Source organism: Taudactylus pleione, unplaced genomic scaffold (assembly GCF_031769625.1).
Source record: "Taudactylus pleione unplaced genomic scaffold, aTauple2 ptg000488l, whole genome shotgun sequence".
NCBI lineage: Eukaryota > Metazoa > Chordata > Amphibia > Anura > Myobatrachidae > Taudactylus > Taudactylus pleione.
The window spans coordinates 249776-268730 of record NW_028284890.1 but is presented as its reverse complement, the minus strand read 5'-3'; the positions used below and the strand labels follow the sequence as shown (position 1 = coordinate 268730).

The window sequence follows — 18955 nt, the reverse complement described above, 5'->3', positions numbered from 1 at the left end:
TGTATCCAGTTATGCAGCTAGGCTCTGCTGTTCCCCCTCATACAATGTAGAGGAGAGGGAATTAGATCAGAATCTTTATCCCAGACTTCTCTATACACCCCCCTTTGAGATTTGATTGTTTCAATACTTGTATTTCCCAGTGATTGTCATACCAACCTAAGAATCCTCTCATTGTTTGTCCAGTACTTGTGGCAAGACAACCAACAGCAGAGATTGGGGTTGATGAAGTGGATCACTGTTGACTTCTTTTCAAAGGGTGATTGCGCTAGCAGATCTCTCATTCCCTCTCCTCTACATTGTATGAGGGGGAACAGCAGAGCCTAGCTGCATAACTGGATACACCCAACTTTTATTTCTGTAGGGGTTTTTGTTGTAGATCTATCATTGATGGTGATCATCTCATGTCCTACATAGGGAGCAACTTTTGATTTATTATTCTGTACCTGGTGTTTTTTACATTAAGACCTTTTAACATTTATGTTAGTGATGTATCTATGTAATTTTTGTAATACTTCACCTTTAAATGACCAATAACTACAGTGATTACAATATACTGTAGTTTTGTCAACTTGTCTATATCTGTTATATGTAAGTGTGAGTTCAATTTTACTTTGTTTCTAACAATCCAATTAAAGGTTAAATTTTAGTCAGATAATAATGGGTGATAACTTGCTATTTTGAGTGCTCTCTTTATAGAGTCTCTTGTGGTTGGCCTAGACCTCACACCTTTTCTTTTACATTGTTCTTTCATAAATACCCCTAGTGTGTATGTGTGTGGGCTGTCCATGTGGTAGGAAATGTCGATTGTAAGCTCCACTGGGGCAGAGAGAGATGTCAGTGACTAAATATTCCCTGTAAAGCGCTGAGTAATATGTGCGCACTATTTAAGTAACTGGTAAGAAATAGCTTCTAATAATTATATTTATTTCTAGATTTCTGTACAGTGAGGAGTCAGATCCTTGTTACTAGACGTCACGTGAGTGTGAGACGTGTCCTCTATAAATCACTGATCACTGAGGATGGACATGGACAGGAATCGCATGACTGAGAGGATACTAAATCTCACCCTGGAGATCATCTACCTGCTGATTGGGGAGGTGAGAGGATCTGGGAGTGTCACAGTGACATAATTTATATCTATAGTAATAATACAGGGACATGACTGGGGAAGTGAGGGGATCTGGGAGTGTCACAGTGACATCACTTATATCTATAGTAATAATACAATGACATGACTGGGGAGGTGAGGGGATCTGGGGTTGTCACAGTGACATCACTTATATCTATAGTAATAATACAATGACATGACTGGGGAGGTGAGGGGATCTGGCAGTGTCACAGTGATGTAACTTATATCTATAGTATTAATACAGGGACATGATTCTGGAGGTGAGAGGGCCTGGGTGTGTCACAGTGACATCATTTATATCTTAAATAATAATACAGGGACATGACTGGGGAGGTGAGGGGATCTGGTAGTGTCACAGTGACATAATTTATAGCTATAGTAATAATACAGGGACATGAATGGGGAGGTGAGGGGATCTGGGAGTGTCACAGTGACATCACTTATATTTATAGTAATAATACAGGGACATGACTGGGGAGGTGAGAGGGTCAGGGAGTGTCACAGTGACATCACTTATAGCTACAGTAATAATACAGGGACATGAATTGGAAGGTGAGGATTATCTGGGAGAGTCACAGTGACATCACTTATATCTATAGTAATAATACAGGGACATGACTGGGGAGGTGAGGGGATCTGGGAGTGTCACAGTGACTTTTTTTCAAAAACAAAGAGAAAAGTAGAGTCTTTTACTACGGTGCACCATTATGTCAGTCCACATTAATCATTCCTTAGTTAAAACATATTAATCTTTATTTATATTCAATTAAAATTATGACATTTAAGGGTTACCACAACTGACAGGGGTTGTCACAGTGACATCACTTTTCTATAGTAATAATACATGGACATGACTGGGGTGGTGAAGAGGATCTGCACTCAAAGTATCTTTTTGAATACACAGGATTACATAGTAATGAAGACATCTGATGACTGTGAGACGTCTGGCAGTCATCCCTGTGTGTCAGGAGAACAGAGCAGGGCCCAGAGCCCCATCACGGTGCCTCCACCTCTCTCACTGATACACAAGATAGACAATGACAAGAAGATCATCGAACTCACCAACAAGATCATTCAGCTGCTGACTAGAGAGGTGACTTCTGGGACATTATATAGTAACACCAGGGGATGTGTCTGGGTGATGACTGGAGAGGTGACTGCTGGGAATGGGACATTATACAGTAACACCAGGGGATGTGTCTGGGTGATGACTGGAGAGGTGACTGCTGGGAATGGGACATTATACAGTAACACCAGGGGATGTGTCTGGGTGATGACTGTATCATTGTGTGTGTCAGGTTCCCATAAGGTGTCAGAATGTCATTGTCTATGTCTTAATGCAGGAGGGGGAGTATATAGAGGGACACAAGGGTCTGTACAAGGACGTGATGATGGAGAATCGCCGGCCTTTCACATCACTGGGTAAGACGAGACTGTCATTTATTGTACAGGGGAGAGCAGGTATAGGGGCCCCCTAAATACACACATCATCTGATAAACACATATATATAATGAACTCAGTAATTTTGTGTCTCCTACAGATGGACCCAGTAATAAAAATGCCCCAGAGAGATGTCCCCGTCCTCTTTATTCCCAGGTTTGTACAGAGGAGGTTCACAGATTCCCACAGTTAGATGGGATTTATGGTCTCAATAATATACCAAAGTGACTGTTCATTGTATGATATGTAAAGTGGATGTATTTATGCCCGATATGTAATAAGACAATGCTTTTATTAGCTTTTTTAAATATTGGGCATAAACAGGATCAGAAGCTCTGGGTTTTACAACCTATCACTTCATAAATAAACCTTTATAAGTCTAATGCACTGGAGTTTAGTCTCGAGTAATGACATCAGACAATATTAAAGTGTTATTTTATTGTTTTGTTAGGTTGACGATTTGGCTAATATTAAAATAGAAGAGACAGAGGAAGAAGAGACATATGTGACTGACAAGGCAGAAGATATAGAGGGAGGAGAGACGTATGTGACTGATATGAAGGCAGAAGATATAGAGGGACAAGATGAGATGTATGTGACTGATATGAAGGCAGAAGATACAGAGGTAGAAGAACAGACGTATGTGACTGATATTATGGCAGAAGATAAAGCGGGAGAAGAGACGTATGTTACTGATATGAAGGCAGAAGATATAGAGGCAGAAGAAGATACATATGTGACTGATAATAGCACAGAAGATATAGAGGGAGAAGAAGAGACGTATGTGACTGATATGAAGGCAAAAGATACAGAGGGAGAAGAAGTGACATATGTCACTGATATGAAGGCAGAAGATATAGTGGGAGAAGAAGAGATGTATGTGACTGATAATAAGGCAGAAGATATAGAGGGAGAAGAAGTGACATATGTGACTGATATGAAGGCAGAAGATATAGAGGGAGAAGAAGAGACATGTGTGACTGATAATAGCACAGAAGATATAGAGGGAGAAGAAGAGACATATGTGACTGATAAGGCAAAAGGTATAGAGGGAGAAGAAGAGACATATGTGACTGATATGAAGGCAGAAGATATAGTGGGAGAAGAAGAGATGTATGTGACTGATAATAGCACAGAAGATATACAGGGAGAAGAAGAGACATATGTGACTGAAAATAGCACAGAAGATCTAGAGGGAGAAGAAGAGACGTATGTGACTAATGATAAGGCAGAAGATTCAGAGGGAGAAGAAGTGACATGTGACTGATACGAAGGCAGAAGATATAGAGGCAGAAGAAGATACATATGTGACTGAGAATAGCACAGAAGATATGGAGGCAGTAGAAGAGACTTGTGTGACTGATAATAAGACAGAAGATACAGAGGGAGAAGAAGAGACGTATGTGACTGATAATAAGACAGAAGAGAAAGACGGAGAAGAAGAAACGTATGTGACTGATATGAAGGCAGACGATATAGAGGCAGAAGAAGATACATATGTGAGGGGTGATGAGCAGTGTAGAGAGGAGGAAATCCGTACAGATAGCACAGGTGAGTAATAAACACTTATTACAGGAAAAAAGCCAGACATTCTCTTTGCTCAGGCACTTTATGGGGTGGTCACAGGATATAGAGCAGATGCCGGCATCTTGGATGAAAACAGATGTTTATTGAATCAAATCAAATGTCCTAAAAATGACAGTACTACCAGGTGAAGGTAATAGAATACACAGAGCATACAGATGCTTTCATAGTTTTAGCTGTAACTAATCCAGGCTACTACTCAAATTTTACTTGTGAATCAGTCGGGATGTTTGTACAGTAATCCCCCTGACTTACGCTGGCTGCCTAGCGCTTCTATAGAGCACTGTTTCTATTATATGGCATTTTTCTGTTTTGCCCTTGTAAAATAATTGGATTTTACACTGAGGCTGGACGTGCATAATATTGTACTAGTGGAGCCGGGTTTAGTTTACACGTGAAGAGAGCTGGTAACATGATTGGAGACCGGTGTGGTATATAAGGTTGATATTCATTATGTGGAAACTGAGAAATGTTGACGTGATAGAATGTGAACCGTCCCTGGTTGTGACTTACCGGCTCCCGGCAGCAGCGGCGTATCCAGAGAAGTCTTCCGGGTCCGGGCAGTCATGTGATGAGTAGTTTCAGTGCAGACATCTGATGGAGTGGCTGTTCCGGGAGGTATTCTTCTCTAACCCTGAAGTGAGTATCTTGGAAGTTATGTTTTCTTTTAGTTCTATCATCAGGAGAAACTCTTCTAGCTGATTATATAACTAAAAGTTACCCACTTCATGTCCACCTACTGCGAAGGGTGGTAACTGAAGCGCTGACAGCGCCAGCTTTATATCCCAAGGCTCTGGATGCATATATGGCGGCTGTATATGTTATACACCCTGCTAGAAAGTCTTTACTTTTGGAATCAGAGCCAACTTTCTCAAATTTATATGTTAGAAAATGTACGTTAGATGAAATCTCCAAGGGACCACCATGGCATCTATTAGGAAGGCTGATTGATCCTTGACCTTGCAACAACACCTGGCCATTTTATTGTTGAATTGAGAAACCATTAGATCTATCTCTTGCTGACCCCCATATAGTTATCAGACTGTTAAAGGCTTCTGGATGCTGAGACCATTCCCTTGGAAGTATAAACTGGCCACTCTGAAAGTCCATCTTCCAACTCTCTATTCCTGAAATAATACTGCACATATCGCTGGAACATGAATCTCCGCTGAAGATAGGATCTGAAAGGATTCTCTCATTGCCAGGGAACTTTTTACAGCTCCCCTGATGATTTATGTATGCTACTGCTGTAATGTTGTACGACTTGGTTATTATAGGTTTTCTGTTGGCAAAAAGACCCTGGCTAGTTGGGTATTGAACACTTCAAAACTTTCCTGCGTTGACTGAGAAGCATCTTGGAATTTTGGTAGTTGGTAACCCAGACATGGAACTCTAGGACGTTCACTGTCCTTATCAGATCTGCTTGAAGAGCCTCTATTGACTTTGCTTTGAAAAGCAAATCATCTAAATAGAAAACTAGGGTTCGCAAAATACGCGATATAGCGCGTTTTGACGCGCTACAGCAAACTGGGGACCCAGATTTAAAAACTGATCAGGTACTGTAGGACCCGCTGGCTCTGTTTGTGCTGTTGTAGCTAATGGCAGCGCTGCGACGTCTCCCCCAGTCAATGGCTGCGCTGCAGCGTCTCCCCCAGCCAATGGGCACGCGGCGTTTCCCCCAGCCAATGGGCGCGTGGCATCTCCCCCAGCCAATGGGCGCGCGGTGTCTCCCCCCAGCCTATATGCGTGGCATCGCCCCCCGCGGCTTCTCCCCCCAGCCTGTATGTGCGGCGTCTGCCACCAGCCTGTATGTGCAACGTCTCCCACCAGCTTGTATGCGCGGCATCTCCCACCAGCTTGTTTGCGCGGCATCTCCCCCCACGGCGTCTCCCCCCATCCTGTATGTGCGGCATCTCCCACCAATTTCCTTAGGAAGAAAAGGCGTTGCAGAGCATTCCCAACTACTGATGAAATATGTGACAACCACAATAGGTCATCAGAAAAGTTGATTCCTAAAAACGTAATCCCACTAACCCTCTGAGCCATTTAAAAATAAGGCTCGGGGGGCACTTTTCCTACTTATTCTAAAATCTATCACTACCTCTTTGGTTTCTTTTATTATTCAGCAGCAAATTATTACCCTTAATGAGTTGATCCACTTCTGTCCTGTAACTCTCCTCATCCCCATCACTGATTAAACCCACTATCGTGGTGTCTTCAGCAAATTTTATAATTACGACTGTGCCATGTGCTGCATCTCTTCTGGGCTGCCTGATGGTCAGCCTGACCTCAATGTGTTACCCATTTGGTCAAGGGTAGACCCTGGGTACATCTGCTGGCTAATCTAACCCTTTTAGAGAGAAGGCTGTTGCCGTGTATCCAGCCACCCCTCTTTCATTAGGCAGGGTGGCCTTTCCACATACTTCTGGCTGCCGGCTGACAATCTGTATTGGTCAACAGCTGACTTTACCATATAGAGCGTGCCAGTATCTCCAGTGCTGGTCTCTCACTGTGATATGCCTGCTGTGCAGGGCTTCCTTGAAAGTACTGCCTCTAAATATCCCAGCTGCCTCTGTTAGGGTGGGTACACACCTAAATGACCGACACACACTTAAAAGATTTAATGAATGACGTGCAGCATAGCCAATCACACGATATCGCATGCAACCATGGGAAATCAGGCATACACACTGCATGATATGCGTGATTTGTCATCCCAATCTGCCCAAAATGGGACAATATTGTGCAGGTGTGTACCCAGCCTTAGAACTCTGTTTCACCAAGCTTTTCATAGAGTATTGAGCAGATGGATCCTAATGAGATGCCTATCTCCTTCTCTAACTAGGCCATGGTCACCCTGGCGTCCACCTTAACTATGGCCTTCATGGCAGCAATGTTGTCGTCTGTGGTGGCAGACACAGGTGGGCTGCAGTGCTTCTCGTCTTTCGGGACCATCTCCCATGCCGAAATTCTGCAAACAACTAAAACAGTGATCCAGGATGGTGCTTTCTCCCCAAAAGCAACTTGTAACCGGTCACAATTCTCCTGCTGTTGCAGACTACTCTTGTAGTTGTAGAAGATCATGGCTCTCCAGTGGCCTCTGCTGATCTCCATAAGGAATTTGTAATGGAAGTGAACAAGCTGACTACTTTGGTGTGCAGTGCTGCTTATATACAGTTCTGTGCTTTAACCAGAGATTACACTTCAGAACCAAACAGTCAGATTTTGTCTATCTATGCTCTGCACATCCACAATCTTATTGCACACCCCCCACATGCTTGATATTGAAAGCAACACAAATTATTAAAATGTACAACATGTAAGGTTATGCTATATGTATAACACACCTTAATGTCAGATACTGAGTTATGAATTATATCTTCTAACATTTTGAATTTACCCATGTCAAGTACATTTGGAGATTTTTCAGCATAATCTTTATTGATCAAAGTAAACTTGTTATTTTATTCCCAGCAGATGGAGATAACAGCAGGAATATCTCGGAAGAATGTCACATTTTCTCAACAGCCTATACAATAGAAGATAACATCACACAGGATTCTCCAGGAGAAAAGCCTATTACCCCAATTATACATCCAGTACCTCACAGTGGGGATATGTCATCTGATCCCTCTGACCGTCAGCAATGTTCCCCTGATAACTCAGATACTGTTATACATAGTACAGCTTTTAGCATAGCCGCAATCTCTCCCTGTTCTATACATGGCAAAAGTTTTACACAGGATACAAAGCTTGTTACCCATCAGTCAGCTAAGGCCGTTGTGAAGCCATTTCCATGCTCTGAGTGGGATTTTTTTTACATATAAAACACATCTTGTTAGACATCAGAAAAGCCACACAGGTGAGAAACCATTTCCATGTTCTGAGTGTGGGAAATGTTTTAAATATAAAATAGATCTTGTCAGACATCAGAGATTTCACACAGGTAAAAATATGTTTTCCTGCACATACTGTGGGAAATATGCACATAAATCAGAAGTTATTACACATCAGAGAAGTCACACAGGTGAGAAACCATTTCCTTGCTCTGAGTGTGGGAAATGTTTTACACAGAAATCATATCTTCTTGTACATCAGAGAAGCCACACAGGTGAGAAGCCATTTTCATGCTCTGAGTGTGGTAAATGTTTTACACAGAAGTTTTTTCTTGTAACACATCAGAGAAGTCACACAGATGAGAAACCATTTCAATGCTCTGTGTGGGAAATGTTTTACATATAAATCACATTTTGTTAGACATCAGAGAAGTCACACAGGTGAGAAACCATTTCAATGCTCTCAGTGTGGGAAATGTTTTACATATAAATCACATCTTGTTAGACATCAGAGAAGTCACACAGGTGAGAGGACATTTTCATGCTTTGAGTGTGGGAAATATTTTACAGAGAAATCAGATCTTGTTAGACATCAGAGAAGTCACACAGGTGAGAAACCATTTCCATGCTCTGAGTGTGGGAAATGGTTTACTTATAAATCACATCTTGTTAGACATCAGAGAAATCACACAGGTGAGAAACCATTTTCATGCTCTGAGTGTGGGAAGTGTTTTACAGAAAAATCGGATTTTGTTAGACATCAGAGATGTCACACAGGTGAGAAGCCATTTCCATGCTCTGAGTGTGGGAAATGTTTTACACGGAAATCAGATCTTGTTAGACATAACATACATCACACAGATTAGATATTCTCATGTTCTGATTGTTGGAAAAGACAGAAATCAGATCTTGGTAAACCAATCCTTATTTACACTGAAGAAACTGTGTTAACAAGTGAAAATGTATTTAAAAAAAAATATATAACTATTTAGTATATCTTCTGACCTGGGTACTTCAATGGCCTTTGACATTTCTGTTTCATGATCCAGAAAGTTTATAGCTTGTATTACTGTCCTCATAGTGCTTTTCTTGCTTTTATCTATTTTGTAAGATAATGAGGAGAGTTACCCTGCAGTGTGTATAGCAGTTTTTGGAATCTGATCACCTGAATGGTATAAAAGTTTGTAGGAAGACACAAAGAACAGTAGCCAAAGTGATAACAGTCCTGTCATCTAATAAGAGACCATAAGGTCTGAAACCTGACCGACAAGTTCCTGCCACCCACCTCCTTCCCTCTATGTAATAACTATTATATGCTGCAGGGGGGCCAGGTGCCCACAGCAATGGGAGGATAGAAACAGTTACAGTGTATCAGGGAAGTATTTGTTAGAAAAAGAAATAACATCAGGACACAACAACTGTGAGGACTGTCCTATGTGTGGGTGTCCCTGGTGCTGCTGGTGGTGTCCCAAATTTGTGTATATTTCTATGTATGTAAATAATTATTCTCTCTCATTTCTTCTCTTTTCTGAGCTTAGAGGATGAGGCTATAAAGATCTTTTTCAAACTTAATATTGTGCAGTATGTACTAATATATTTATACTTGCTACATTGTAATCTGTAGTTTTATTTCTCTGGGTTTCCACGTGAGAAATTCAGCCAATCATCTACCTCCAGTATTTGTATCCTAATGTCATGTACTAATTAACTAAGCCAAGTATCACTAATAAATGCTATTTTTTATTTACTATGTCTGTTTGATGTTTAATCTATAGACAGATATATGTAACACACACATTGTGTACCCAACCGGTGTTACACAACCAATTATTTTTTATTTACTGTTGATATTGTTTTATATATAGTACCTTAAAAAAAATAAAAGGTCCACTTACATCATGTGTGGAACAATTAATGCCATGTAGCAATTGGATCACTTCCACTACAAAGCTTTCACAGATCAGCAATGACAGATAAAGTCTCTGGAGGTGAAATGCGTCAGTCTTAACACTTAAGGTGGATGCTGGGTGTGCTCATAGGGAGCTGCTATGTGAGTGAGGTAACCTTCCTTACAAATGGTTAAAGTAAAGTAGAAGAACACTCAGCGCTCACCTTCCGTGGTGTGTATGGGGTAACTGGTGTATAAACACTCAGCCCTCACCTTCCATGGTGTGTATGGGGTAACTGGTGTATAAAACACTCAGCGCTCATCTTCCATGGTGTGTATGGGGTAACTGGTGTATAAACACTCAGCCCTCACCTTCCATGATGTGTATGGGGTAACTGGTGTATAAACACTCGGCCCTCACCTTCCATGGGGTATAAGGGGTAACTGGTGTATAAAACACTCGGCACTCGCCTTCCGTGGTGTGTATGGGGTAACTGGTGTATAAAACACTCAGCGTTCACCTTCCGTGGTGTGTATGGGGTAACTGGTGTATAAAACACTCAGCGTTCACCTTCCGTGGTGTGTATGGGGTAACTGGTGTATAAAACACTCAGCGTTCACCTTCCGTGGTGTGTATGGGGTAACTGGTAAATAAACACTGATAGATTTAAAACAGACTCTTCAACTGTCTTATCACCGGGCAGAGCTCGTTATATGTGTCAAAACTCTTGGTGGGGATATCCCATTGTTACATCAGCTGATGTGGAGAAATAACACTCAAACCAAACAGATAAGTCAGTTTTCAGGTTCTCTGTATTAGATAAAGTACACAGGTTTTATAGGCGTTCTTACAGATAGGATAATCTCACAGTGTAACATATACAATTATCAGAAAGTGCAAACATTCATTAATTCTTGGCAGTTCATTACTGAGAGCCCATCAATCACCCCACAGTCATCATTATATCTTCTCTATTTAAGAAAGGGAGTCTAGTATAGAAATGGAGTCTAGTATAGAAAGGGAGTCTAGTATAGAATGGAGTCTAGTATAGAAAGGGAGTCTAGTATAGAAAGACTCTAGTATAGAAAGGGAGTCTAGTATAGAATGGAATCTAGTATAGAATGGAATCTAGTATAGAAAGGGAGTCTAGTATAGAAAGAGTCTAGCATAGAAATGGAGTCTAGTATAGAAAGAGAGTCTAGTATAGAAAGGGAGTCTAGTATAGAAAAGGAATCTAGAATACATGTTTGGGAGTCTAGTATAGAAAGGGAGTCTAGCATAGAAAGGGAGTCTAGTATAGAAAGGGAGTCTAGCATAGAAGGGGAGTGTAGTATAGAAAAGGAGTCTAGAATACATGTTTGGGAGTGTGTTCATGGCACTATCTGCACATTTTAAACATCTGCACATTCCAATGCTCTGATTCTCTGAAGGTCAGCAAAAAAACCTTCACAGTATTCTGTAATTTTCTCTTCTGAATACTTAAAGGCGTTTCACCCGGAGGCTTGTTCACAAAGGAATGGTAGAATGTGTCTGGGCATTCCTTTGTGAACAAGCCTCCGGGTGAAATGCGCATCATTCACGGTCACGTGACCACCACTGTAAGATTCACCGCAGGCTACACTCTCCTGAGCCGGACCAGACGTCTTACTTGTGGGCTGCAGACACACAGCGTCTACCCAGGCACCTAACAGCTGATCACAGACACGTAACCGCCATTGCGCGATCCACCTCAGGCACACACTCTTCTGAGCCAGACGTTCAGGTTTTGCCTGTTGGATTACAGACACGCAGCATTCTTCAGCTGACAGGAACAGAGCACAGCGCAGAATTCCCTTCTCATAGTGCAGAATACACATGGTCAGACAGGTACCTTCTCTATCTCTCCTGGTAGTGGTAGTGGTTTGACTGCTCCTGGGCGCATTTAAGCCCTGCAATGCCCTAAATGGTAACTGGGCTCATCTAACACCTGGCAGAGCTTTAACAAACCCTATCATTGCTGTTGTTTCTATAGACACCAGTCTCCTCGCTCTCTCATCACATGGCTTGCACTACCCCCATGTGAAAGCAGAAGTGGAGAGATATTTAACAGTGTCTTACTTTAACTTTTTCTTATCTATGCTTTGATGAATCATAGGATAATGATCAATATATTAATCTCTCAGTATTCAACATGCATATAATTGACTTTTATTTCTATGTGACACTGCTCAAGAACTATTGACGCATTATAAAGGATACTGTGCCTTTTCTGTATAGTGATTGGATTCATGATATAAGGCTGTCTGCGTAGCATTAGAGAAGATATAGGTTTCTAATGTCATTTACTAATGATCACTGTTATCCATCATCTTTCTGCACATATAGAAGGTTTTATATTAGAGATAACTCAGAATACATTGTACTATCTGCCTGTGCTTGCTGGAATACACAAAATGTTATTCTTTTTCTCCCTCACATATGGGATAGAGGAATAGCTCTATGAATATTTTAGCCCCACTTTTTCTGTCGTAGAAAGAACTATCCCTCTCTCAAGCAGGATTTAGTATAGATTTGTCTATTTTTATATTTATATATATATATATATACTTTTCTGGTTGAACTACAACTATTATTTTCTCTTTGGTGTCTTGTGCACTATTATTTTAAGAGTATTATTACAATTTACGTTTTAATTTATCAACTTATCATATTCAATTAACTTTCATCATTTAAGAGAGCCCCACAAAATAGTCTTCTTGTCCTGTCTGTGCAGGAATTCTTTCTGCTTTATGAGGGTACTTAAGTCAGTCTTGTGGGTGGGATATACCACATAAGTGGGCTCACCCTGGGAGTAGTGACTTATGGCAGCAGCACGTGCGGCCTGGTCTACCAGTCTCTTGCCATCAGCTTCGGGTGTAGTGTCTCCTGTATGTGCTTTTATCTTTATCACTGAAAGCCTTTAGGGTAACTAGAACGCAGTAGACAGTGCTCTGATATGGATAACACATCCTGTGTGTGTAACTCCATCTACATTGTATCTGGAACCATCTACAAAGAGAGCAAGGTCGGCATCTACAATAGGAACATCTGAAATATTAGATAAGGACAATGATTCCTGCTTCATTAGTTCAACACAATCATGATTGTATATTTTCAGTGTCCTCCTTGATGCTGTCACTATCACTGTCATTGTTATTTGTACTTGTATCTCTTGAAACCTGCGGGAGCAATGATGCAGGATTCAACACTAGACCTTTTAAGAGTGACATTACTTGTACAACAAAACTACCTCATATTGTGTAATCCTAGCAACAGACAAATGCTTTGTTTGAGCCCTACTGAGGATCTTTATAACCCCATGTGGTACTATAAGGGTTATGTGTCCTAACACTATGTTAGCACTTTACAGGGTCTAAGTGACGAGAGTTTTCATGTGATTGTGCAAGGACCCCCTGAGCATGTGAGTTAGACCCATGGCAAAACAGTATAAAGGCTCACTATACTCAGGTACAGCTAATGCTAGTGCATTAATGATGTCTTGTTCTACAACATAAAAACTTCAATTCATTCAAGTGTTAATTAAAGCGGACTCTGTTGTATAGGTCCCTCTAATGCATCATACAAAAGTTACCATTTATTTTCAGAAGGTATCCCGCTTCTTTAGATACCCTACAACATTTACTGTGCAGAATATTCAGTAATGCTATTATTTCATGCAAACAATCCTGCTCTGAGTCAACACATAAAAGTAAATTGTCCACATATTGTATAACGATTGTGATTGCACTGGCAGGAGCCAATCTTTTAAAACCAATGACCTTGTCTCTGAGTATTCACTAGGGCTTGTAGCACCCCCTTGTGGCAGTCTAGTCCAAGCACATTGCTTTTCTTGGTGTGTAGAAGCAATAGTTGGATTTCTTTTGTTATTGGGATTGAAAAACAGTAAAAGTGTGAGGTGGGTGATATGCCATTCAACACGGTGTGTGGATTACGTACAGTCCATGTATCAAGCTGTAGCCTTTTATTAATCTTTCTTAAATCACGAATCATCCTAAAATAGGGAGATTCATCTGGAATTGGGGTCTTCCTTTTAATAGGAAAAAACTAGTTCCAACTGGAGCAACATTCCCTAAGTACCCTGCTTTCAGGTTATCTACCTGTTTGGTTACTGCAGCCACTTGATCTGGTCTTAAAGGGTATTGTTTAACTTGCACTTGTAGCTTTAAGTTTCTTTTCCATGGGCTGGATGGGCAGTAGCTTTACATCCATTTTACCCTTTGCCCATAACATATCAGGGACTTTAGCAAATATCTCATTTAATTATAAGTTTTCAGTGTTAACAACATTAATGAGATATGTTAGTACATTTCTGTATCAAAGGTTATTTTTCCAAGAAGTCCTGGTTTGGAAGTTAAGTCACTTCCCCATCTTTGTATGTTATTGTGGCATTTAATGCTGACCATAGATCTGCCCCTAACAGATTAAGTGGACAGACATCAGAGACTATTACACCATTATTTACAATAATCTGCAATGGATTTGTCTTCTGTAAATACTGTATTTCACTATCCAGGCTAGTGAAACGGGACTACAGAGGAGAGCAAAAGTTCTGGTGAGATTAATTTGGAGTGAATAACACTTTTAGCAGCCACAGATGGATACAGTATATTGTGGGCCACTAAGACTGGTTACATTGGGAAGTATGTGACTCTGGGGGCTATTTTCCTATACTTGTCTATGTGTTCTGCACTGGATTCAATGAGACGAGGGCAGTGGAAACAAACCATTCTACATATAAGTTTGGGATCTTTGACTACGTGTAACATTAGATAACATTGTAGCAACAGGTGACGCTTTTAGCCTATTTTTTTATTAAACGTGCACCAATATTTTGCCCAAATGGCGCTAACTGTTGTCACTTTCCTGATGATTGCACAACATAAATAGGCTGTGGTGCTCGCTTGTCCTTTCTCATTATATTACAGACAGTACATTGTCTATCAGTCTTATAATAACACCCTCTACACTCACTTCTCCAGCATTTTGTAACATTGCTGTTAGTAATCAGTGACAGATTAATTACGTCCTTATAATACCACAATCAGAGAACTTTTATACATACTTATGTATTGTACTGAGACAAAAGCCAATAGCAAAAAACAATAATAATTTTGATTTGCAGATGTCACTAACTTACACAGCAGATCAAAGTCTCAGAAAAAAAACTTGTTTAGCATTTAAAATGATTGTCACTGAGCCTCATGTAAATTAGGCATATAAAGGCTAAGACCAGAACAATGATGTCATACCTTCAAATATTTAATATCTCACATCACATTTAGATTTTATTGAACATACACATTAATTTATGTATCTTCCACGTTATCTACTTCTTAAACCTACTAATCCCCATTCATAGCTTCTTTTTACATTTAATATCATAAACAATTTATCTCTCTCCACAATTTAACTTGAGGACATTCACACTTCCATGTATTTTTCCTACAGGGATCTATGTATTTCTTATCCCCATCCCAACTTCTGGTATCTGTTCTGGGTTCAGTATATGATACCTTCAGTCTACAAACTCTGCAATTTACAGCACCACAATGCTAAATCATCACATGCCTGACAATCTCTATTGGGCATAACTATTTCTTTTTAGCAATATCATTTTTCACTGAACAATTTGGACCTACTGTCCTTACAGGTGTCTCTTCAAAATAATCCTTAAAGGGCATACAATTAATCTCTTATTCCTTTTCTTGTGACTCTATCTCTAACAAGATCTGTTCTGACACTTTTATTTAATTCCAAAGTTTGCCTTCAAGTTTGTTACTCTTTATGTAGGGGCCATATGACTTATGTATCTGTCGTAATTGAATTGGGTTAAGTGTGTGCCATTTCTGTGTATGCCAACCTTTTTAAAGAGTTTGGACATCGCTTCTGTCACCCCAGGACTTAAAACTGTGCGCATATCTGTGGGGGGTCTGACAGTCGGACAGGTGCTTACTGTCTGTATTACCCATATATGTGGGTTTACAAAACCCTTCTCTGTGGGTTTACAAAACCCTCCTCTGTGGGTTACAAAACCCTTCTCTGTGGATTTACAAAACCCTGTTCTATTGTATGAGGTATCTCCTACTTAGGGAATGAATACCAGACAGTCTATTTTTTCTGTTACTAAGGTGGGTATCCTTAGTAGATCTGGGCACACTATAACCGTAACCATACCTTTTGGGATATAGATTGACTGACTGGTAAATTAGTTATAAACAAATCCCAAAATTCTCCTACTCTGGTCTGGAGATAATCTCCGTCAATATGGTAATCTGCCAAAAGACAAAAGGCACTTCTATGTTTGTTTATTCTATATCTGGAAGTAAAAAGATCACAAGGTGTATCAAGGGACAATATTCATACCAACCAAAGAAACCAATAATCAAACTGTTAAATAACAATAACACTTTTGCATTTCTCACATTCAAATCTATAAGGACTATAGTCTGTATACATTTTTAAAGGTTCATTAGACATGTAATTTCATAAAATAAAACCCAAAACAAAAACAAGAGCCTGAGACACACAGATATCCGTTCCTGAATCCCTAAGCAGATACTGGAGCTAACAAAACAGTGGGTCTATCTTAAGTTATAAGAAATCCTTACTGTGCCATCTAAGTAATGCAGCAAGAGCGGTCATCCCAATTTTCTGGAATTCCTGTGACCCACCCACATGTAAAGATTGGTTCCAGAGAATTGATTATTATTTATCAATGGAGGATCTTATACCTCTTCCCACCAATAGGCCGCCTTTTACCACTACTTGGCTGCCATGGTTGGAGTATAAATCCTCAGTGGAGTATAAAAATTATATGTCTCCAACCGTATCTATCCCATAATATGTCTTGGCTTCCTTATTTTTGAATAGATTTACTCTTTTAATATAAGATGACCCTTCCCTATCCCCATCTGATAGTTTTTCTGTACTTTTCTTTTTTGATATTTTATTTTATTTATTTTCCAGTATAGTTATTGTTCATTATATAACTTTATACTAGTTTCCAATTGCTATACATTTTGATATGGATTTACTAGGTTTTGTATGATTCTATATATCTGTATGTTTGCTTTTTGGAACCTTTACTAAAAACAGATTGCACAAAAAAGAGATCCATCCATAATTTCAAAAGAGGTATTGTGAGTCTCAGGATAGGATATGATCATCAATCTATAGGTATATTACCAGCCCAGATACGGTTTTCCCTATATAAGGTCTCAAGGGACAACATATACAGATACAGGGATATTATACTACGTACCAGGTTCCTGTTAATTGGGTTTAGGCTAAATATATAATTCAATATTGTCTATGATAACCCTCTGATCAAGGTAGTGTTTAGAATTAGTGGAATTAATTGGGGATTTCTATTTCACTGGTATCACACAATTTCATATATCATCCCTTCACAGGGGAGTAATGTGCACACACATATATGGATTCATATGGCAGATCTTAGCATAAATCTCAATCAATAAACAGATGCATATGAAGGAAATACAATGCTCTGCACCATTCCCCTACCCTGTCCTGGTTCCCCACACTCTGTGCCCTGCTCCATTCCCCTACCATGTCCTGCTGCCTCCCTCACTCTGTGCCCTGCGCCATTCCCCTACCCTGTCCTGCTGCCTCCCTGACTCTGTGCCCTGCGCCATTCCCCTACCCTGTCCTGCTGCCTCCCCCACTCTGTGCCCTGTACCATTCTCCTACCCTGTCCTGCTGCCTCCCCCGCTCTGTGCCCTGCACCATTCCCCTACCCTGTCCTGCTGCCTCCCCCGCTCTGTGCCCTGCACCATTCCCCTACCCTGTCCTGCTGCCTCCCCCGCTCTGTGCCCTGCACCATTCCCCTACCCTGTCCTGCTGCCTCCCCCACTCTGTGCCCTGCACCATTCCCCTACCCTGTCCTGCTGCCTCCCCCGCTCTGTGCCCTGCACCATTCCCCTACCCTGTCCTGCTGCCTCCCCCGCTCTGTGCCCTGCACCATTCCCCTACCATGTCCTGCTGCCTCCCCCGCTCTGCACCCTGCTCCATTCCCCTACCCTGTCCTGCTGCCTCCCCTGCTCTGTGCCCTGCTCCATTCCCCTACCCTGTCCTGCTGCCTCCCCCGTTCTGTGCCCTGCACCATTCCCCTACCCTGCCCTGCTGCCTCCCCTGCTCTGTGCCCTGCACCATTTCCCTGCCCTGTCCTGCTGCCTCCCCCGTTCTGTGCCCTGCACCATTCCCCTACCATGTCCTGCTGCCTCCCCTGCTCTGTGCCCTGCACCATTTCGCTGCCCTGTCCTGGTGCCTCCCCCACTCTGTGCCGTACTCCATTCCCCTACCATGTCCTGCTGCCTCCCTCACTCTGTGCCCTGCACCATTCCCCTACCCTGTGCTGCTGCCTCCCCCGCTCTGTGCCCTGCTCCATTCCCCTACCCTGTCCTGCTGCCTCCCTCTCTCTGTGCCCTGCTCCATTCCTCTACCCTGTCCTGCTGCCTCCCCCTCTCTGTGCCCTGCTCCATTCCCCCCTACCCTGTGCTGGTGCCTTCCCCCACTCTATGCCCTGCACCATTCCCCTACCCTGTCCTGCCTCCCCCACTCTGAGCCCTGCTCCATTTCACTACCCTGACCTGCTGCCTCCCCATATAGAGGCTGCTTTTGCTACATATATAACCACCTGGAGAACTTTGTGTAGTGTGGACACAGTTGTTAGTAATTATCCTACAAGTTTCCCATGTGTATGTGTGAGGGAGGTCTAGATGGCTATTGTGGTTCACCACCGTCACTGGCTAATGAGGCTTTATGCTCTGTGATGACGGCTAGGGAACGTTACCTAGCAAAGGGCCATATTCATTTCTTTTGCCTCTGCGACAAAGTTCCACCTACCACACTTTTCACCGACATCGTGTGTTTTGGACGCGAAAACTTACCATGCGCGCCCCCACTTTTCACCTTATTCAATTCCAAACCAGACAAAAATGGCAAGCGGTGAATTCAGAACAGGTGGAAAGTGCTGTCAGAAATGGGGAAATCAGCCTGGACCCCGCAAAAAGATGCT

General features: G+C 41.5%; 1 protein-coding gene and 1 long non-coding RNA gene across 2 annotated transcripts in view; one reads left to right on the top strand and one right to left on the bottom strand.

The window, feature by feature from the left end:
• Window positions 1-18955, bottom strand: part of LOC148502609 (uncharacterized) — a 283629-nt gene that overhangs the window by 96762 nt on the left and 167912 nt on the right. Inside the window, 2 exon segments of the mRNA XM_088449561.1 lie at window positions 7011-7257; window positions 8996-9089. Coding sequence (XP_088305687.1) covers window positions 7011-7257; window positions 8996-9089 — 341 coding nt within the window.
• Window positions 2137-3037, top strand: LOC148502613 (uncharacterized). The gene is made up of 3 exons (XR_015869997.1): window positions 2137-2222; window positions 2671-2726; window positions 3022-3037. It is a non-coding gene; the product is annotated as an uncharacterized LOC148502613 (long non-coding RNA).